The sequence below is a fragment of the Ixodes scapularis genome, unplaced genomic scaffold (assembly GCF_016920785.2).
Source record: "Ixodes scapularis isolate PalLabHiFi unplaced genomic scaffold, ASM1692078v2 PGA_scaffold13__105_contigs__length_92229423, whole genome shotgun sequence".
In the NCBI taxonomy this organism is placed as follows: Eukaryota; Metazoa; Arthropoda; class Arachnida; order Ixodida; family Ixodidae; genus Ixodes; species Ixodes scapularis.
In genome coordinates, this window is record NW_024609839.1 from 6,971,462 (window position 1) to 6,994,850 (window position 23,389).

Below are 23,389 nucleotides of genomic sequence, written 5' to 3' on the forward strand. Positions count from 1 at the left end.
ATGTGCAGGTTTACCTGGATGAAGAGTCAAAAAAACAAGTTATTTCTTTACGCATATAAATTTTGTCTACAGAAACAGCTGAGGGCTACTGTTATTTTGATGAAATCATGGTAGTTGCAAGAAAAAAAAACGGGACAATTAATTTTCTCACCGTCTCAAACGAGGCTTTGTCGAAATCAACTCCACAGCGGTGCAAAAAGGCGGGCATTTTTGTCTGCGAGAAATAGACTTGCCGACAACAACTTCGAACTGGAAATTCGTGTTCGCCACAGACTTGCATTCCCTGGCAACCCTTGGGGTCTAGGAGCCAGTACGTGCTGTACACCAAATGCTAGATGGACCACACGAGGTAATGTTGAATCACTCTGGTTGTTGTTTCTTTCAGCAACCTGTAACCTTGGCCCAGATCGCGGAAGTGTCGTCCGTGACCATAACAAAAGACGACGACCTCTCGTACGCGGTTGAGATCAGCATAAAAGATCCTGACAAGGAGGTTTGTGTTATTGGTCACTTTTACTCTCGCCTTACATGTGCGCACGCTCCCATATTGTTTCGTCCCACATGCAAAAAGTCACGTTCAATGCCAAACTACATAATGACATGTTCTAAAGACCTATGAGGACATTCCGAAGATATTTCTAAGAAGTCTTCACAGGCTCTTCTAAAAAAGTTTTTTTTCACTGGCTAGGAAAGTAAAAATGCATTGACTGATATATCTAAAGTGAACACCATCGATTAAATATTTTTTATATTTATTTATTTTTATTTCATTCAGTCGATGATGTGGCTGTCAATTGAAAGCCTTAGCAGGAGTGGAAGTTTTTATAAGAAAATATAGATAATGAATACACACCCAAAATGCGATCAAACATATCTGATAAAGTGTGTTATCAAAACTGGGGAGTTACAAAAGCATGGCAGTATCATTTGACAGTGAATTCCAATCTTGAATTGACTGGGGGGAAAAACTAATATTTGGAAAACATTGCGTTTAAATCTTCATCGACCGATCTGGTCGATGAACAAGTTGATATATTGTTCAGTGCGAATATTAGACTTGCCGTGGATAAAGGAATACGGAAGTTTTAATCTATTAATTTTTCCCCTAGTTTCCAACCCTTCATATTTGCGCTTGTAAACAAGTGTGCCCCACAAGTCCTGTTTCTAAATGTACTGAATATGAACCTAATAGCTCGTTTTCGGACGCCTTCAAGTCTGCTTATCCCGTCTGCTGTGTGGAGAAACCAAACAGTTAGCGTAATCCAGCATTGGTCTGGTTAGTGCTCTATAAGCTATAGTCTTTGTCTCGGTATCTGCAAATTTAAGGGTATGCCTAAGCGTAAAACGCTTACATCTAGCCTTCTTCACAATTTGGTCGACATGCTGATTCCAAGTAACATTTTTTCTTTTTTAAATGCAATGCCGAGGTGCTATTTATAGTGGTCTAAAGAAAGCGATGCCATTTCCTGTTCAATCGATTCCAACCTTGCATGTGTGTCTAGTGTGTGCTTGTTAAAAGTGCTGTTCAGATAAAAAAAATCTAAGGATGCCACCGCTGAAATGGCGAGTTTACAAAAAGACGCACAAGGTCCCTTCTCCAGGAAATCTCATATGTGCTGTTGAGAGTCTTAGCTACTTTACATTGCTTTTTTTGCCTAAAAACAAGCATTCCCCTCCGCCCCCCCCCCCCCCCCCTCCCCCGGTGCTATGCTATTTCAGAAGTTGTTTCTTAGTTTATTGTCTACACCACTTTGTGTGAGGATTGCTAAACATCTTGTGTGTAAACTTTCTAGAAAAGTAGATAGAACTCAATTGACCTAAATTGGAGTTGTGTTCATTTTATTCTATTTATTTATTACTGAAAACCTTGGAGTGGTCCAAGCGGGAAGGGCTGTAAATATAAGAAAATTAAGAAAAAACAGTAATATGGCATTAGAAACAATTCAGCAATCCAGAGTATACAAAAAAATAAATGAAAGCAAGCAAAATTTTGAAGAAATACAAGTACAAACGCACCATTACTACAATCCTAAATAGATTACAGGACTGAAACACACATAGAAAAAGATAATAACACTTCTAGAGTAAATTTTCAAATGACGATGCACAATTGATGATATCGCATTGCATGGGAGAGAATTCCATTCGTTGAATGTGCGAGGAAAAAGGAAAATTTCAACAGAATAGTATGAGCGAAGTATAGTGTTAAAGAATGTTGATGGCATCTAGTATGTCTTGTTGTGAAAGGTCTGTGATGTTTGGTTATAAAATTAATGCAAAAATTTGAGAGGAGATATCCTATGACGATGTTCCAGGGTTGGTATATTGTTTGTTTTCATGAGGGTCGAAATTGACTGTCAATTAACCCTATGGCACGTCTGTGAATGTTTTCTAGTTTCACAATTAGTTTTTGTGTGAGGGTCCCAGAGGATGGTGCAATATTCTAGCTTTCTGTCGAACAAGCTAATTGTAGGCTAATAATCTTACACCCGGGGTTGATAGTTTTATTTTGCGTCTTACCGATCCTAGTTTTTTGAAGGCTGATGAGTTTTTTTTATGGGTCGACCAGTTCAAGATTTTTTTTGATGGTTGATGGATCCAAGGTATTTGTATTCGTGAACCTGTGAAACAGGAGTGTTCCTTGGCTTATATTGAAAACTGAGCTGTCTTCTTTTTTTTTTTGTTGGTGATTTGGAGACAAACTGTTTTTTCAATATTTAATGTTATAGAAATCTATGAGATTTTTATGAGATCGCCAATAAACAAAAATGTATCTATTTGTACCTTGTTTGGAAGCTAGTATAAGTGATGATAGTGGTTCACTACCTTCTGATAAAGTAGATCATGGTAGTGGTACATTAACAAGCTGTTCTGTCAGAACATGATGAACGTAAATTATTTCTATAGGCAGTTTATGACCCATACCCAAGTTCTCACATGTGTTCTAAATGTAAGCGCAAAATCAATTATATATATTGTTTAGTCGCAGTGCAGGAAGATACGCAGTAGGAACCTCCGCAACAAATTCATTTGTGGCACATCTTTGGTGCACCTCAAAGGCCTGTTCCAGCGTTACAACCATACTCCATTTTTCTTTCACTATGTCTCCGCCATAGCAGTCCCCATTAATCGAAGGTCCCACTGCAGTTAATTCGGCGTAATCTTGCGAGCATTGTCTAATGTGGGAACCCGTCACAGGTGCACGTAAAATATCCAAGGATGGTTTTGTAATGTAGATTACCTCGGTACGATCTCCTTTTGTGCAGAGTCTAAAGTTTGGCTTGGAGGATCGGGAAACTGCAGAATTGGTCTTCATCCTCAAAGGCTACCACAAGCTGCTAGCCTCACGAGATCTGCCAATTCACTGGGAAACCGACGACCCTTGGAAAGTTGAGACCTGTAAGTTTGGGACTCTCTTGGTTGATGAACGACTTCAGCATGCTGATGCTGATACTTATTAAGCGAGAGCCTAAGAAATGAAGGGAATCTGATTATTGCTCTGCAACCAATGAAACTGCGGCGTTGATAACGAAGAATGAATCGCAAGCGTGACCGCTCTGCATGTCTTAAAAAGCTGTCAGTGACTACGTCGGTGACTATTATCAAACTTCTCTCAGCCTTTCGAAGCAGCTGCGGGGCGCTTTTTGTTCTGGGTTTTTGGTATGTTTTATGAATGTTTGTATCTTCTATTGTAATTTTTTCTGCGTGTTGGAACATTAACCGTTTGTTGTTTGATGGTGGTTAGCAGGATTTGTAAAGTCTGCAGTGAAATTGTAGATACAGAGGTAGTAACTTGAATTGAGCTCTTCGTGAATTTCATATATTAATAAAAAAGGAGCGAAAGTTTTTACTTAAAACAAATTGTAGAAGACAAATGTATTCCACACATCACTGTATAGAGGAAGGTTTAATTATTGAAGTTGTATGGTCCTTGGGGTTCATTTCTTGCAACGCACGTATCAATTGGTCCCAAGTTATCAAATTCAGAGCTTCAACAATCCAGTGTTTCATACTTTGAAGAGTAGCAGCTAGCGGTTGTATGGTCCTTGGGGTTCATTTCTTGCAACGCACGTATCAATTGGTCCCAAGTTATCAAATTCAGAGCTTCAACAATCCAGTGTTTCATACTTTGAAGAGTAGCAGCTAGCGGTGGGTGGACTTTTAAGGTTTTTGAACGTTCCTCTATCCAGTGGTATGTGTCTTTTACAGTTTGTTTAAAATAAAAATATGAAATGAGCTCTTTTGTTTTCAGGTTGGCTTGTAATTTCTGGAAAACTGTGTCAGTTAAATGCCGTCTATACTGGGAGAGTTCTGCATTCTTTTGATCATGCCGACAATCTAGCAACCAGGATCTGGCACCCAATGTTTCCCCTGCCATACTGTACTGGCCACCCCATGTTTGGGGTGGCCATGAATACAAGCAAACCTCATTGCAACATGAATAGAACAAACCTTACTGCAACATTCTCGACCAAATTGGTGCTAAAAAATTTTTTTTTTTATTAGCCACCCCATGTTTGCAGTGACGTGTCAATGCACTGAGATGTTAATGTAAGTGCCTCAGTCCACACAATAATTTGCTCACACCTCCTTATCTGCAACTATCTCCAAAGGTATTACTCTCTTTCGCTCCCTTTTCTTGTCTGGAAAATTACTTTGCTGTATTCCCACGACCGCCACAATTCAACACCGCGGAAAGCATTTGCTATGCAGGAACTGCGAACCTGTGCTCTAAATCGCCTGACCTTTTCTGCTTAGTATATTTTTGTTTGAAAACAAACAGAAAATGCTTATTTGTAAGTTTTCATATTGGAGATGGATAAAAAGTGAGCAGTCTTTGATTGCATGCAGTGATCAATTACAGGCATAGCAAAATACCGATGAAGGAGAATTGTTTTCATAACGCTACTCGTAGCCACGAATTTAAGTGGGCTTGCTCAGAGTCGAATGGCGAAACGAATCTTCATCTTGCGTTGCCGTGAGGTCAGCTTATTCTAGCTAGATTTAGCGGGTCATAAGCTCCACCAATCTACCAAACTCTCCGGGTATAAATGGCTCTGGCTTTAACATGCCCTGCGTAGCTTTATAGCTGTCCGTGAGTTTGGAAAGCAGTTTATTCAGGGGCAAGCGCTTCAAAAGGTTTGAGAGCAATGGCTGGCTTTTGGTTTCTAGCTCCCTGCTTCCACGGCAGTCACATAGTCTGCCCCACCCCCTGGAGCTATGCGCCTTCGGCGGATGACCAAGACGGCCCCATTGTGAAGAGAGTTGACCTGGCTGTGCCGCCGCCTGCTTATGTTCCTTGCGAGGTAAGTGATGCATATGCTTACTGCACATTCTGCATGCTCATCACACCTAATGAAAACGTGACATAATGCGGTGCAGTGCGTTCTGAGACATGTATTCTGGGCACTGCTCTATATCTAATGAAGAGCATTCAGCCGTATTTTGGGTTTCAGTAAATAAATAATGTGATGGGTAAAAAAAAAAAAAAAAAAATGTGGAACTAAAACTGACCCACAGGTCAGTTTGGTCACAAAGAAGACTCTTAACCACAAACTGCTCACCGCCGTCACTTGGTGCTTTGGATGCCTTCGAAAACTTCCCCGCATCGCCCTCCCCTGTCTGGACCCCTCTGCCTCAAAATGGGACTGAATCGGCCGCTCTGTCTCGTGCGTTTTCACGCCAACAGCAGCCCGACATCATCACCTGTGTGCGGGGCTTCTGTTCTAGGGTTTCTGCATCGCTTGGTGTAGTGTGGGGTCTGGATGAGGCGTGGGGGTTGTCGCCGACTTCCAGCTGGGATTCCTGTTTGAACAGGACGCAAGTACCGCAAGTGGCGATGCATGGCACCCGCACTTGACTGCTTAGATTGATTGTGCTTTGCAGTCTGCTGCCCTGGGTGGCGCTGGGAATCTGGCGTTAATGCTTATCACAGTGCGTGTCGTCCCGGCCCTTCCTTCCACTTTCCTCCTGTATATTTCTTCATCACATATTGAGTTTTACTTTATTCCTTTGCTCTAGCTGGCTGGCTAGCAGATGCTCCTGCGTATGGCCCTTGCCTTTCTTCCTAGCCTTGTGAGCCGCGCAGTGCACCTTGCTTTACACATAAAGATTATTATTGTTATTATTATTGTTAAAATAGAAACATTCTCTGCCATTTTGATGAAGGAAAAAACAATAAAGCTTTCTAATACACAAGGTGAAGGCTAGCTGTTTACACATATCTTTGTGTAGTTACTGCACCAAAAACTGACCAATGGCTGCTGTTCAGGCACATAGCCAGGATTTTGTTTCGGGGGGGGGGGGGGGGGGAGAGGAGAGGAGGCCCCAGCAAGATGGAAGATTTCAGGGGGGGCCCAGGCCCCATGGGCCGCCCCCCTTGCTACGTGCCTGCTGCTGTTACAATTATTCTTTTTGGATTGGAAGGGAGACTCCCGATTGCCTGCGGCTACCCTACATGACACCGGTGTTTGCTGGCAGAATTGTAGCAGACACTTTTGTGCACCATAAAGCAGGGTGCACAAGACGGGCACTCATCCGTCGTACACCTTCTTTTGTTTGTTTTTTGTGCGCTCTGTTACGTAATACGTATGAATTAGTACCAAACTAGTCCACCTTTCTAGACTTCTTTGCGTGCTTGCAGAACAAACCTCATTGCAACATTTTAGACCGAATTGGTGCTAAAAAGTGTGATGACATGGCAACTTGTCCCGTTTTGTGCAGCTGCCGGATCGTGGCATGTCGCGGAGCAGCTCACGAGAGCAGTGTTCGCTTACCTCGCTGACCAACTCGGTGGACCACAACATGAACGAGACAAGCCTGCTCCAGCCGCTCAGCCCGAGCAGGGTGCCCCGGTCCTCGGCGCTGGGGAGCCTCAAGATGGAGACCTCTTTCGAGCCGAGGTCGCCCAATGGACATGGCTTCCCCTCGGACTCGGCATCGTCGACAGCAGACGAATCCGAGGAGCGGTTGGTCAAGTTTGACATCATGGACGATGACGACGACGACGACGACGAAGAACCCATTCTACTCGAGGTCAAAAACGAGGAGGTCTGTTTGTTTTCGCTTACTGTTGTTTATGTGTTTCCCCACTTGGCTTAAGTCCAAACACAGCCAATGCTTCCAGACGATGGGACTAATCAAAGAGCCTCAAAAGCGAAAGCAGAAACATGACGAACACCATGTTGTTGACATTGTTTGATGTTCCCTCAGCTGGTAGCATCTGGACCTAAGCGAAACAAAGTACACCTAAAACTTGTTTTTCAAGACACTGCATGCTTCTAGTGAATGCTTTGGTGAAAATGAAATGAACTGAGTCAGGTTTACGAGAACTTGTTGTAAAGTCGTCGTGCCTTCTTCATGACAAATTGTGGCTGTAGCCAAAATGTAATTACTACGATCGGAAGGTTTTTTCTTTTTTCACCTGCCCGCGCGTGTTTGTTGCCTTCTGTCGTGCATTGGTGCATGCTTGGCGCTCACAAGACACCGCAGCTGGGAAGCTTACGCTGGAGGTGCAACTGAAGGACCTTCCTGCCATTCTTGTCCTGTCAGGGACAAGAATGGCAGGTGAATGATGACGGTGAATGATGCAAAGTGCTATAGAAGAACGGCTGGCATCGTGACAGCGATAGTGCTACGCACGCATTCCTCTAGGCTTTCCTATCCACCCAATCATTTTTGTACTAGCCAAGTTTTTGAAGTAGTGGTTGCACAGAGTTCTACAATGAAGCTCGGGGCCATTGCGATCAGCTCACGCATCCTCGAACTGTTGTAATGTGGCGCTAATGGTCCTTCCGCAGGTCCTGCGGCGAGTGTCGGAGATGCGGCGCATGGTGGCCGACGCGGAGCACTACCTCTCGGATGGCAGGCCGCGACCGTCCGCCGCCGACATGCACAGCGAGTCGACGAGTAGCGACGAGCGCGAGATGGACTGCAGCCTGGAACCCAGGGGCACCATCAAAGCGGCCGACTCGCTGCTCCTCCTCACCCAGCTGGACGACGTGTCGGAGGCCGTCAACCAGGTGGCGGTGCCCGACGAGGTCTCCCCTTCCGAGTCGGACACGGACAGCTTCGGCACTCCCAACCGGAGCCCGCTGCACCGGACTTCGCGGCTCACCGGCGCCGCCGACCCGGAGGCGCCGCCTGCGAGGACGCGCTCGGGCTCCAGCTTCGGGCTGCACAGCCCGGACATGCTCCCGGGAATCGGGTCCAGCGACAGGGACCTGCTGGAGCTGCTGAAGCAGCTGCAGTCCAACCCGGAGATCCAGCTCCCGTTTGCGGAGGGCACGCTGTACTTGGACCCAGACATCATCGACCTGACGATGATCCCGCCGCCCATGACACCGGACGTGGAGCTCTGCGACGCGTCGCCGGGGACGCTGGACCTTCCGCCGACACCCTTTTCGGACAAGGGGGTGCCCCGGTCGGGCACCGGGGCGACCGAGCTGGACGGAGGTGAGTGACACTGGACACCATGCACTTTGAACGAGGTATCTATTAATATTATGCGCATTACTGCCAAGAGTTGGCAGGGCACTTCGGTGTATCCAAGAGCTGAAATGACAAGGATACTTGTCACAGCGACGTCGCTCTGGTTGCTTATTGTAGCACCTAAAAGTGACCCATCTCCAACGGAGGAAACATCGATAATAAAAGGCGGTGGGTTTACTTCAGCGCCCACAATACTAGAATTGAAACTCTTTATGCACATTGGAAGACGACACCACAAACTTCGTGCTACCTTAAAACCAGAACTCTGTTTTCTCACGTTGGCATTTATTTTCCCCGGCTTCTTTGCAAGTTGTTAGTAAGGGATTGTGCAAAATATGCGCTTCAAAGCATATTCATATCGTAGCGTCTGACTACATTTGACTGTTGTGGGGGTCTATGTGAAGGCACAGCCACGAGTTAGGACTGGTCCAGGCATTTGCCTTTGAGTATAACGTACCGATAGAAATACTTACGACTACTTACGATTAGGGCTATGTTCCAGATCTTGCCCGAGTAACCCGTCTCCTACGTCAGCGGGTAATACCACGTGACATCGCGAGCAAACTGTCCGCGACTCGATTTCGGAACGGCGGGGTAATCACTTGGATACTGAGCGGATTGGCTTCGTCTTGGACTGTGGCAAAAAGAAAACAGCAGCGATGGTGGAAGATAGCAGACACTTCCTTGATCATAGAGAAGCACTTCAAGAGACTATATTATTAACCACTTTGAAGTTTTTCTTCGAGAGTGAGGACACAGTATTTCTTGAGGTGGCTCCACTACCGTAAAATACTGGGCAAGCGCCCACTAAAAATTTAAAGATAATCGCGAAAAAATGGGGATGGGCGCTTGTCCGATCATCACATTTACATATAAATGTACTGTGCACATTTTTTCATATCTTAGAATTTTATATATGGGCGCTTAATGTGGAATGGGCGGATGCGCGGTATTGTACGGTAGCTCCTTTTGTTCACCTTCCTTTTGGGCTGTATATTGAGATCAAAATTAGTTATTCCTTTCAGTTAAACAAAATTTGTTTTTATTAATCAGCGCGATCGTTGCAAGTCTAGTCCCGATGCCATAAACACATAGGTTCCACGCATCATGATTTGCACTGATTACGCTTTGAGCAAGTTTCTTCCACACGGTGTAGCGCGGTAGAGCGCAGGGGGCTTTCTTTACAGTGATATGTAACTTATGTTCGCTTTGACGCGAATATGATTACAAAATCACAGAGAGAACTTCCAAGCTGCTATAGGCAATTGATTGGGGAGGGAAACAAGGTGGTGTTGTTGACTGATCATATACACTCCGTGCGACGCGACTGGCGCGCCGCCGCGCGGCCGGTACCGAAGGTAGGCAGCGAGAACCCCAGAGAAAACGAAACCGAAACCACGCCGCGTACTTTGGTACGCATTGAAGTCGGAGTGGTGCGGTAGCGCTGGGTTCACAGCATGAAGCTGTGCTCCGTCATTAAGTGCTTCAATAGTTATGCGTCGTATCTCGTGAAGACAAATTTTCACAGTTTTTCACCTCGCCGATGTTTTGTGGGACAGCGACAACGATGGAGCCGTGCCGTACGACGTGAGAAATTTGGTCTCGCGATCATGTCTGCCACTGTGTCGGCACGGCTGACATATTCTACACTGCCGCTTTGCGCTCTGCGTTTGTTTTCGTACCAGTAACGCCTACACGTGTCAGCGCCGATGGGACGAACCCACACTCGAAGGTATGAAGTGCCAATTTCGTTGGAGGAATGCCCTCCAAAGAAGTTTCGTCCCCATCGTACGTGTCGATGATATTTCCGGACAAGTATGGCACGCAATCTGTACTTCATGAAGAAAGATTCGAAAGGTACAAAAAGTGACAAATATAAATCTAAAAAAAACAACAATGAAACTCGGAATCACTGGAGAATCGACGTTTGAGTATGAAAGTTTATGTGGTGTGCTTTCTTTCTGGACCAGCCTCCTTTTGGATGTGGAAACGCTGATACCCCAAGTTCTATAGACAACATTTTTTTTCTTCTCGGCTTTAGAGCCACCTATCGCAAAGTGGTTCGAACTGGAATTACCGTCCACTGGTCCCTTCCTACCTGTAAAGTGTGCATTATCTGACAGCCTTTGACGGTCAAAGCCAGTTCCCATTTAGTTACGCCGCCCAAACTAAATTTCCCCCTGGTTTCGCTATGCCAACTCTTTTTGTTATAATAAGTGTTGTGCCAAGTGACGGTCATGTCAAAGTACCTGTGCGCCGAAAATCAGCACCTTGCACAACAGGTTAGTACACAACAGCTGACCGCAAAAGCCCTTGGCGGCAAAACCGTGTGTTGGCCGACAACTTTGTTTTCTCAGCTTTGGAACCACCTTTCGTAAAGTTGTTTCGATTGGAAGTACAGTTCACTAGTCCCTTCCTACCTCTAAAGTCTCCACCTCCCTCGACCAGTGGTATTCTCTTGACAGCCTTTTCATGATCAAAACCGGTTCCCTTTGAGTTACGCCGCCCAAACCAAATTTTCACCTGGTTTCCCTATGCCACCTTTTTTTTTTTGTATAATAAGTGCTGTGTCATGTTACTGTCAAGTCCAAGCGCCTGTGTGCCCAAATCTGCACTTTGCACAGCCCGCTATAACACAACATTTAGGGTAAAATATTGGATATCCCGTACAGCTTTATTTCTTTATTTGTTAGAAACCTAACTTTCACACCTGCTGTCTTAAAGAAACTTGGCACTCTTCGTGCACAAACTTAGTGAACATCTCACTCGCCTCCAAATATCATCTTTGCAGCAGTCCTAGGTTTACAGCGACGAGCGAAATAAATTTCCCACTCAGAGCAATTAAGGTGGCGGCCGTCTTTGTTTTTCAGAAAATTACTCCAACTCCTTTTTTGGCCGCAACTAGAGAAATTACCCCTAATTACGACTCAAACTCAATATATAAGAAGTGGAGAACAGCTAAATGCCCTTCTTAGGTCTGCCCCAGCACTCATGCAACGTCACCCTCAACGTATCGGCTCAAAAAGCAAAAGTTTCGCCCGTGTGCGCTTCCGCCGCCAAAGCGTAGCATGCGAAAAGGCGCCGCAGGCTGCTGAACGCGCCTCGCAGTCGAACGCCAGCTCCTCCGCTAGCGGCGCTGCGCGCATTTTTCAAAGCGCCCCCTATAGTTCCCGCACGGAGTGTATACATGAAACCTTTGAAGCCTTCACTGCTTTACGAGCGTTATCCTCTCATTGCATGCACGTACACTCTGGAAAAAGAAGTACTTCCACATCATCTACTGCGTTTGAACATTTTCAGCCTTCAACGTAAGAATATGGAGTTCCCCCCAATGCCGAGGATGAGGATGCGGAGAGGCTTTTGTTTACGCTCGCACTCTGATAATAACAACAGGTATAACTTCCTGGGGAAGGTGCACGGTCTAGATGTGGTGCAGTCAGTCTTGGGTAGTAACGCGTTACTAGTAATGCGTTACTATAATGTTTTTACTTTTTTGGTAACTTGTAACTGTAACGAGTTACTTTTTTAAAATGTAACTTGTAACTGGAGTTCTATTACTTTTTTGTGAGGTAACGATAAAAGTAACGACGTTACTTTTGTCGTTACTTTCCAGTGTTTTATGAATAATATATCACTGAACGAGGTACAATTTAAATATTCCTTGCACTTTTCAAATCGTTTATTCCGACATTTCGAGTGTCAAGTTGGGCTTGCACGAACTTGTGAATACGTTCTTTCTCACGAGTCACGACCCGAATATAGCCACGTGTAGATTTCATGAAAAAAAAATCTAGTTATCTTTACGCACGCGCTTGTACTTTGTGACTGAGCACTTACATCTTAGTGTCTTGAAGCACTATCTATGTTGTGGTTTTTATTTTTTCTGTGAAAACGCTTTTTAATCGGGTGAATCAACCGTGAAACAACAATACATGCAGAGGGCACTGCGCATGTTTCGTATTCTGATTTGTGCCACCGCTCTGGCGTGGAAAATTTCAAACACTAATTTCGAGAAGCAACTTCTGCTAAGTTACAATATGAAGTAAAAAACATACTTTTGGTGAAAGGCGTATTCTAGTTTTTCTAAATTTTTTTTTTTGTTTAGGAAAGTAACTGAAAAGTAACGTTGTTACTCTTTAAAAGTAACTGTAACGAGTTACTCTTTTGTTGCGGTAACTGTAACGGTAACTTCGCTACTTTTTTCTGAAAGTAACTGTAACTGTAACGAATTACTTTTTAAAAGTAACTTACCCAAGACTGGGTGCACTCAATTCCTGCTTTGAAAACAGCAAATCGCAATAACCACACATAAATGGCTGCCTCATTCTTCGTCATTTCGATTTTCTGCCACCAAAGTCAATGGAGCAAACGAGTTTTGATGGTTGTTGGTTCAGAAAGCAGACAACGAACAGATCACGTGATATATTTACTCGATTTGATTCGACATTACCCCCTGATAGGGGAGGGTAACGCAAGTAATTACTTAGAAGTAAACAACCCACTTCTGGAACGTGAGTTCCGACATCATCGAGTAAGCGCGAGTAAGTTTTGAAATGCCATGGTATGAAAACTTTACTCCGGAGTTGGATTGAGTTAATTTTGAAACACAGCCAAGATGTTTGCTATATGGCAACTAAAATATGCACAACGTATTGTAGCAAGGAGTCGTGACACAGTTGGTATAAACTAATACAAATATAGTATGGTTCACACATTTGCATTTGTGTGCTTTCTTGTAATACATTGGCACATTGGTGCCATCTATATTGAGTGGCTCAGGGACAAATTGGGCCTATGTAGTATATATTTTCATAATTTTTCATGCATCATAATTTCACCGTGGAATAGCCCTCAACTTTTTCTCCCAGATTTGATCTCGAAACTACTGCAAAGCCTTCTGTCTCACACAGATTGTTAGAGGACTACCTGATAGATGGGTGGAGCAGTTAGAAGGGAACGCACACTCCATACTATGTACGAACCAGCCTTTTCTGAACCAGGACAATCGGACAACAGTGCTTGGCAGCGGATGGCAACTTGCCGTTCACCTGGATGCCTCGCAATGTAGTCAAGTGGCTGGTTCATTCGGCCCCATTTTCTTACACTATATTACACTACAAAAGTTTGCTTATGCACAAGTTGCCGGGACATCTGTGCTTTTCATGCTAAGTGCGGCTACCAGTTCAAGGAGATAGCCTGGCACGAGACATTTGAGACAGGACGGTGACTTATACATAACATAACAAAACAGTGCTGCGTAAACCAGCATTGGTTGCCATAGCAACTTGCCTTCTTACCTCGACGTAAGGCCTTCGAACGCAAGCAAAGCAAACACTAACACGAAGTGATTCTTTTGCAGGCCACTCCATGGTGCCGCCCCCCTGCTCCATTGCAGACTCTGCGCGCGTCGTGGCCGAACTCGACGACCTCTGCGACGCCCTGACGGAGATGCGAGCCTCTGGGGACGAGCTGGGCTGCCACGCGCTCTTCCAGCAGCTCGGCTGCGAGGACCTCGAAACTTTCATTGCGAGCGTCACCATCCCCCCACCCCCGCTGCCCGGTTCCGGCCCGAGCGACGACGGCGACTCCGGCGTGACGGACGACGACATCGCAGCCTACATCATCCCTCCGCCGCCCCCGAGCTGCGAGGAAAGCACGCAAGCACAGAACCAGGTGCTTGCGAGGTTTGAGCGCGCCTCGGAGGACATGCGGCGCATGATGATGCGCGAGGACGGGCAAGGTACGTGTCCGTTTCTTGGGCTCTGTTGTCTGGCTCGAGCTTTTTTTTGTTCCTTTCGGGACAAGGTTTTTTTTCGTTAGCGAGACTGGAACAACAAGCACGTATGCATCTAGAAACATGTGTCAAATTAAGAGAGAAGTTGTAAGAGGGATCCCTCGTGGCAAGAAATCAGTAGGACCAGCAAAGAGTGACATTCGGTGCATTTACTTCAGAACTGAAGTATGTGGAACAAAGGGTATAGATCTTGAGCCGTTCTCTGTCAAAAAGGAGGCAGCATATCTGCATGTTGGTACAACCTTGGCTCACTTGCATGAAGAAAAGCTAAGCTTCCGATGAAGATGTTCGAGGTACGAGAAAGGCTTTGATTCTGTTTCCTCACTTCCTCTCCTTCCTAAAATAGCAAATGACAAGAAAAAGAATTACTGAGCCTCTAGTGTGGGTAGAGTAATTTCAGGTACCAATGAACTTAACGTGCAAATAGAGGAAGTTTCTTCTTTTTCTTATAAATAGCCTTGATTATACGAAGGTTCCACCGTAACTCATGTGTCCTGTTCCCTCACTTTCCGCCTCCTTCAAACTGGCAAACGGCAAAGCGAAACACATGATTCTGGCAGTTATTTGAGGTACTACAAAGTAAAAGCGCTATACAGAGAAGTTTTTCACATTTGCAAATTGACTTTACTATAAAATGTTTGCGCTGCAATTCAGATCGCACATTTTTAAGCATATGCGCAAATATGTAGCGAGTTTTGAGTTACAGGTGAATTCGAAGTGAACAGTAGTTTTGACTGAATACTTTCGAGTTGAATATCAAATAGTTTCTCCCAGCCTACTGTACTGCAGCTTTAACGAAAACCCAGTTGTTCCCAAACTTCCACTTTCCAGGCTAATTTAAATTATCTCTAATTATAGCCTCAGAAAGTTCAATGCCTACATTCGTATAGGACATACATAGAGCCCTGCATATCTGCGGATATCCACAGCAAGCTGGGAGATGCTGATAACAATTAATCAGATTCAATGGATTGCAAATCGGATGGGGCTGCAAATGTGGATCGGATCCGGATATCTGCGGGTCTGGACCTACATTTTTGACAAGGCAGCCCATTAATGTGTGCAACTGCACAGTGTAGTGTGACTAAGTGAGTGATACTATCGTGCATCATGGAGTGTATTGCAGGAGCGAACTGTTCTCTTAGATAAAAGGTGCCAATCGGGGAGAAAATTGATTTGATTCTCGCCAAAGATTGCTTTAGTATGTTCAATCTCGCCAAAACTGCCGTCTCTGGAAAAAGTAAAGAATGCAGGAGCATCAGTCGGCCCGGAAAAGCGTTTTCTTGTGTGGCAGGGAAAGAACAGAAAACATTCTTTGGAAAAAGAAAGCCCAAAAGACAAGGAAGTAGAAAAGCCTACAAGTGGTTTCTTTGCCTGCAAGTAGATCCAGAAGATTGAACTCGATCCTCTGGAGTGGTGAAACTTGCACCAGCACGAGTTTCCACACCTCATTCTTGCAGCGCAGTTCGTGCATGCCACCCTGTGCACCTACGGGAAAAGACTTCTCATTGGCGGGTGTTAATTTAAGAGAGGCGAACCAGTCTGGGAATCCGTCCATGTTGACGATATTCTGTTTCTTCTGCACAGCAACCTCGACGAGTGAAACGTTGGGTGTGTGTGCGTTTTCTTTTTCTCAACAGTTGACACCAAGTTGTTTTTAAGTATATGGTTCCAAGCAGGCAGTTGAAGGATAGTGTTTAAAACTGAAACTGATAGGTGTTGCTATTATTGAGTATTGCGACATTTTCCCAGTGGTGTACTTGCGCCTTACCAGACACCATTACTTTGCTGCAGTGAATAAGCACATTTCCTCCCACTTTCTTGTTGTTTGGCCTAAATAAAATGACACAATGTTATTAGTCTGTCCTTTGATAATGCTCATGAATATAAAATATCCGTCTGCTTGAAGTGGGTTTTACGAAGCAAGAAGGAAAATAAATATTAAAATTTTCTTCCTTTTAAGCGCATCTTCTGGACAGAGTGTGAGTGTCACGGACTCCCAAAACAATCTCATAACTGCAATCATCTTTCCAGATATGCGAAGTTTCTCTGGAAAAATGATTGCTTATTTTTTAAATATGATAAAACCGGATACGATAAAATGACTTTCACCGTATTCTGACAGTCCTTTGTACAAAGGAAAGCAGACAGCTTATTCGCAACTCCAGCGACCTATAGGGGGCGCCACTACCAAACAAACATGGCGACTGGGAACAGGTCGCATCGGCTCGGCCGGGCTGCCTGAACGAGTGGCGCATTCAATTTACCAGTTTTTTTTGTTTAATGCCCCATTTTATAGGTATTTGGACTGCGACGGTTAAGTGTAGCCGGTGCACATAAACTTGCAGAACTTAGTTTTGTTTTCCCGATGCTTTTTGTTCTTTCCATGTCAAACTTTTATTTCCGAGATTTCGTTCAAAGCCGAAGCTATGGGCTTTGGAGAGACGGTTACAGACTCAAATCAGTATTGATCAGCTAAGGAAAGCGGCGATGACTACAGAATTGTTCCACCGAGAGTAATTTTCAGCTAACTCGCATGCCCTGTCCATGCGACTTATCTGTCTGCGAAATCTAGCTTTTGTGCGTATCCGCGTTTAGGAAACAGCCAGTTGTCTGCTCGGTCAATAACACAGGCTGCAGGAAAATGATGAAAATTAAGCAAGCGCTTCTTGCGCCAAGGAGCACGTTAACCCGCTGGTTAACCACTAAGCAGCTGATACTCGTATTTCAATTCAGGTTTTAGTAGAAATCGAGAAATCTTTTTGACGAATATGCGGGTTCTGTATTATATTACATACTATGTCCTACTAAAGTAATATTAGGATATTCTTTGGTTTGAAATATGAGTTTAGTTGACTAGCTATTAGGTGAACTGCTGAATAAAAGTATATTTGACAGACAGAGTGATTAAACTCAAACAAATGGTTCTAGCACGCAGCCTGCAGACGAATGCGAACAAACTGGAGAGAGTCTTCATCGGAGATTTATGCAGACCCCCTCTGCATTGAACTTGACTTCAAATCCTGAACAGAGAAATCGAGTATTTTTTGTGGCCGGACAACCTAAACAATGTAGACATATATTGCTGCAGGCTTTGACGGTGGTATAATATAAATATTGGAGTCGCGCTAGATCATAATGTCGTGACAGCTTCTAACTTTGCGAGACGTGTCCCCCACCTTTTGAAAGCATACAATTTTCCTCATTGCTCGTATGCAGCGAGCAGGTTTTCCGGAATCAAGTACAGTAAAACCTCGTTATAACAAAGCTGAAGGGGCGGTTGTAATTATTTCGTTATAACCATTAGTTTGTTATAGCCAATGTCCATTTCTTCCCACTATTTGCAAGCAAGGGGAATTATGATTGCTTTGTTATATCCATTAGTTTGTTATATCCCATTTTGTTATAAAGAGGTTTTACTGTAATTGCAAAATCAGCCCAACTCCTTCGGTGTGGCCCAGAGGCTTTTTCAGCAGCAGTCAAGATGAGTAGCCAACGCACTGACCGCCGTGGGTGGCTCAATCTTGAAGCTAATCGAACACAACCAAACTCAAGAAAAGCAGCTATCGAACCTTCCCATTTACTTGACTGCAACATTGGTGTTCCTTCCAGCGAAACACCTCATCTGTTGCCCTCAGTCCATTGTTCGACATCCCTATAAAGAAACCACTTATCAAGTGGCCATCACTTTGAATATGATTCGAGACAGACAAGAAATCAAAATGTTTTTCCGTGATTCCTCCCCATCCAAGAAATCGAAAGCATGCGACCGTGTGTTTTGGAATAAACGGGCTTTCAAACACGTGATGGAAGAAAAAAAAACTACCGAGGTTTTATCACACTGATGAACACTTAGGCAAACTTAAGAAATATTAGGACCTTTGTCAAATTACATTGTTCGACACCTCCACGCACCTTTGCGTATTGTTGGACAACACGTGTCCGAGAACACGCAAAGAAGCGCATCTTTGCGCCCGCGGTCCTGCTCCCCGGTGGTCGCGGGGCGAAGCCACGCCGTCGCCTCCCTCGTAGAATGGAAAGAAGTTGGGCGCACGTGTGTTGCGCGTCTCAACCACTGGGGAGCAGGACCGCGGGCAAAGAGATGCACTCTGATAAGAAACCGAAACCTAGAAACGTGTCCAAATGGAGCGTTTTTACAGAACACCATAAAATGCTGCCCCGGCGTTTTATCCTTCTAAAAAAGAGTTGATTTAGTGGTTTTTGATGATGCTCAGCAAGTTTATAATTGGAACTATATGGATATTTGCACTAATTAAAGTTAATCAACAAATTTTACTTAATCAGCCAACTAATAGTTGCGACTATCTCCCTATATTATGTCCTCTTGACCGTATAACTCACCTGCACAAACCGCATAAGTTTAGCCTTTACGGCTTTTTCTAAACAAATCTGAAAGAATAAAAAAAAAAAACACCCTGTATATATATAAATAGATGTGGTATAGAATATATATATATATATATATATATATATATAAAGAAATGCTCAGCCTAATTGAGGCTGGGCAACAAATCTTGCTATATGTAAACATTCTTCCTTCAAACTGAAACTTAATTTGAAGAAAAAAAAAAGAGGTGAATGCAGGTTGTTAGGGCATCTCGGCCTTATATACTCTTGCACAATAGCCATAGTCTAATTTTGAAAGTTTTACTGCAATGTAGGTATCAGCATTCACAAAGTTTTCGCTTACGTACACCAGGCATATGCACGTGTACCATCCTGGTTTGAAAGTGTGCTTTTCTACTATAAACGCGACTGCGATATCTGTACCTTTTTAAACGTAACTCGTGGCGGGTTAACTCCTTTGAGCGCGCTTCTTACTAAGCAACCCTGCGAAGAAGCAGCACCAGCAAAGCTCGCTTCTGCATCTGTTGCTCTTCCGCGGTGCACCCCTGCTCAGTAAAAAGCGCGCTCAACAAGGCTAACCCGCCGCAATCAAAACTTTAAAAAATATTACAGTTCATCTTGGGGAAAATGTAGAATAGCACATTAGTCGAAACTACTATTTGAAAATTCAAATATTTGCGCAACACTAAGAGTCATTTTATTTTTGTTGCCACTTAGCAGACGGCAGGGCAGATGATGCAAAAGTCGCCGCGGTGGGTCCCCCTCCCCTGGAGGCACTCAAGGTGTTCGACGTCCTTGCCGGCTACGGCGACCTCCTGGTGACCGACTCGAGCAACTCCTCCTCGCCCAACCCTGCGGTGCGCGAGACCGACCGCTCCTCCCACACGTACGAGAACCTCGACCTCCCGCCCTCGCGGAACCGCGGCGGGCCCCTACTCAACGGCGGAGGCGCCCGGGACTACGAAGAGGTTGCGTTTGGAGGAGAGGGAAAGCCCAGGGTGCCCCCGAGGCTGCGCAAGACGGGGAGCGCAGAGACGTGCGTGAAGAGAGACCGCACGGGGAGCTGCGACGGTCCCGAGGCTTCGGACAGTGCGGCGGCCCAGCGCCAGGTGGCACGTTCGCACTCGTGGACCAACCTGCACGGGCTGAGCCTGGCACGGAAGAACTCGATGGGGAAGCCACCCCTGCCCCCAGGATCCCCTTCCCTGCAGGTGCGGAGGAATCGCCCATCTTCTTTTCGGCAGAGTTACAGGCTCGATTCACATCTGCAGCAATAACCCAGTGTACCAGTATTTCCCTGCTCAGAAATCTTTCCCTGCCCATGAACAGATTCTACGCGAGAAGGTAACGCAGTTATGAAGGCCTGACGCCAAGTTTCAGCTTGATTCTAAATCGGGAGTTTTAAGTGATTTCTTTCCATTAAGGCGAAAGCCTTATATGTCTCATCATTCAGTTGACCTTCGAAGTCCTTGAGCGAAAACACGTCAGTGATACGACAGGTATGAGAACACGTCGGCGACACAAACGGTACCAAAACGTTTACACGGCATCTGCGAATTTGAATATTCCTCCGAAAAGACTTTTCGCTCTTGTCCCTCGGCTGGCGTCGAACCAGCGACCTTTTGTTAAATATTCCGACGCGATACCCCTCCGCCGCATCCGTAAATCATGTGTCTGTCTTTAATGCATCGGCGCCTGGGCTTTCGCCTTCAAGTCGTCTTAGGGATGACGTAAGGGCCCCTGTGAATTTTTTTTATTGAAACCCTCTTTTGTGCTGTCGGCAAAGTAGCAATAAGTAGCCATGGCTCGACGAAATTTTATGCTTTTCTGCAGCTTATTAACCCCTTTACTGTTTTGGACGAGCCTAGCTCGTCAACGTGGAGCCATCCCTAAACCGTTCAGGATGAGCTTGTCTGCTTTCTCCGGTTCATGCACTCAACCGTTTTGGATAAGCCAGGCTCGTTCATGGCTATTTTGAGGCCCTGCCAACAAATGGCAGTAGGGTGTGTTCAGGTAAGGAGTCGTGGTGGTGTCATGCCTTTTTTTTTTGTTTTCAATTAATTTTTTATATAAGGTAACGAAACCTGTCCACACAACGGAACAGACATACTTCCTTGCATTTGGGAGAAAAATCGCATTTGAGAGAAGATTGAAAAAACTATTTTCCCAACTGCACAATCACCCAAATTTGAAGGCTGGAGTAATAAAGAATGCAGCTTTCTACACCGTCAAATTTTGTATGTTCAATGCATGCATACTTTTTCTGCTAGAATTAGTTAAAGTTAACTTATATGAGCATATATTTCAAGCGAAATAAAATGCCAAACTCGGCTTCTGGAGCAAATCTTACATAATGAGGCCTTTTTCGGCAAATTTTTAAGTCGCTTTGAATTTATATTCTAAAGCTGAAACGTTTTTTGTCGAGTGGTTTATGCCTTGTGCACTTCTAACAAATTAATTAGCGTTCTACTGTTGAAAGTGTTTTCTGCATTGCGCCCGGAAATTTAGTCAAAATCGAAAAAAATCAAAATTTTGCAAATTTTGTTCAGCAATCAAGAGAGATAATCATTCTCGACTTTCTTTAGATTTTACCCGAAGGCCTTTCATGACCGATAATCACAAATCTGCAAAAACATGTTGCATTATTTTGTTTTAAAACAGAAAAAAAAAAGTGAAAGCCGTTTACAACTTCTTGTAACGCCGAATTGGAGCGCAGCTCTTGAGGAGGAGGAGTGGAGGGTATATTCCTCCTCCTCCCTCGTGATCATGCCTGCTAGTGCTCCTCCCCTCCTGCTCCCCCTCCCTCTCCTTTACCACCTCCTCGTCCTTCAAGCTCCTCCCCTCGCCTCCGCCTCCTCGTCTCTCCTCCCCCCCTCCTCCACCTTCGTACTGCTTTCCTCCTCGCCGCTGAAGTCATGTGACCCCCCCCCCCGAGGTCACGTGACCCCCCCGAACCAGACAATGAGGGGAGGAGGAGGAGGGCAGAGGTCCGGGGGGTCACGTGACCTCGAGGGGACGGGATCACATGACCTTGGGCGGGCCGTCACGTGACTTCGGCGGGGGGAGGGGAGTCGCCCCCCGGGGTCACGTGACCTGGGCGGGGAAGGAGGGGGAGGAGGAGGAGCGGGGGGAGGAGGGGGACGGGCGACGCCGACAACGCCGACGCCGACGCCGCACAGGCTGGAAACGGGTTATGTGACCCCCTCCCCCCGAGGTCACGTGACCCGCCCGGACCATACTACACAATGAGGGGAGGAGGAGAAGGAGGGGAAGAGGAGGGGGAGGAGGAGGAGAGGGAGGGGCGCGGTTACGCCGACGCCGACGGCGACGCCGACGCCGCTCAGGCTGGAAACGGGCCCCTAAGAGCTGCGCTCTAAAATGTAACCAGGTCGCGGTCACATCATTTACCGCTGGGCAGTTTCTGTCTTAACGACTTGTGGTACATGAGCAACGCATGCCACAGTATCCGTACTTGGTCATATTAATGCCCAGGCACCATGAAGCACTATAAAAAAAGCACGTGCCAGGCACGTAGCCAGGATTGTTTCGGGGGGGGCCCACCCATGACAAAATGCTGTATGAGGGAGAGGGGGGAGAGGAGGACCCATGCAAAATGGAAGATTTCGGGGGGGGGGGGGGGGGGGGGGCGGGCCCCATGTGCCTCCCCCCTGGCTACGTGCCTGGCACGTGCACTTGGTTGTATCACTGATGTGGCTGATATTGCCAATGAATACTGAACGTTGCGGCCCGTCCAATCCTTTTTGGGGTGTTATACCGGGCTGGTGAGATGTTAATTGTGCTACCATTTCCAGTTAGTACTTTAATATTAGTAGCTGGCTGACAAAATAATTTGATTTGTATTTCTGGGCACCGCTCAAAAGCTTGCTTACAAAATAGCTTGATTCTGAAGGTTTCCAGCTGAACGTAGAAGTAAAACCAAGGAGTGAAGAAAAAGAGGCACACACTGCTGGACTATCAACCATTTACTGAAATTCTTCCTTTTCCTTTTCATCTACCCTCATGAATTATACGACTGAGATCCCAGGGGTAACTTTTTCTTCTTCGGTATGACACTTGGTGGCTAGCGTTCACATGTTTCGGACTTGGTTCCCCACTTGGGGCGCTCCCAGAAGATACAGTTTTTCTTTCGAAAATAGTGTGAGGGAGGCGGCACTCACGCATTCGTCCCCGTGCGCCTCAATAGCCAGAGATTCCAGGATTTCCCTTGAAAGCTGGTTTTTGTGCTTTCCGACGATGGATGATTTGACCAAATTTCAAGGCCCGTTGAGGTCGAATTAACGAAAGTTTACTTAAAACAAATTAAACGATTAGCAAAGAGCACCTGGTGGATGTCGCTGACGCCTCGTTTGTAATGCTCGTCTAGGAACCTTGACAGGTAGTGACGGGGAGTGTCTCGCCTCTGGCCACAACGAGAGAAGAAGGGAAGGAGGAACTCCCCTCTTCCCGAGAATCCCTTTTGTGTGTCGCAGAAGTCGCTATTGTCCCCCTACAGGATTACAGAAAATTAACCATCACTCAAAATTCGTACAAAAGCAGCCGTTTCGGTGGCTGGAACGACTAAGCCATCCTCTCGACGTCAGCCCCGCCGTAGCTTTGCTCGTCCTGAGGCGAACTATGTCACGATTGCGTTGGATGTCACGTGCTCTCCGAGGGCTTGCCAGAGTGGGGCGTTTATAACGAAAAATATAACCACCCAGGCTCAAAATACAAACGTGC

The 23,389-nt window shown here is 45.5% G+C and overlaps 1 protein-coding gene across 3 annotated transcripts in view; it reads left to right on the forward strand.

Annotated features, from left to right (window-relative positions):
* Positions 1-23,389, forward strand: part of LOC8040054 — a 921,389-nt gene that overhangs the window by 894,105 nt on the left and 3,895 nt on the right. For 2 of the 3 annotated variants that reach the window (XM_040211829.2, XM_029980885.4), the window contains 7 exons: positions 386-493; positions 3,267-3,399; positions 5,173-5,306; positions 6,724-7,050; positions 7,800-8,454; positions 13,850-14,230; positions 19,370-19,863. In XM_040211829.2, the coding sequence (XP_040067763.1) occupies positions 386-493; positions 3,267-3,399; positions 5,173-5,306; positions 6,724-7,050; positions 7,800-8,454; positions 13,850-14,230; positions 19,370-19,863 (2,232 nt within the window). The remainder of the gene's footprint in view (positions 1-385; positions 494-3,266; positions 3,400-5,172; positions 5,307-6,723; positions 7,051-7,799; positions 8,455-13,849; positions 14,231-19,369; positions 19,864-23,389) is intronic. The other variant, XM_040211831.3, reaches the window with a different exon arrangement.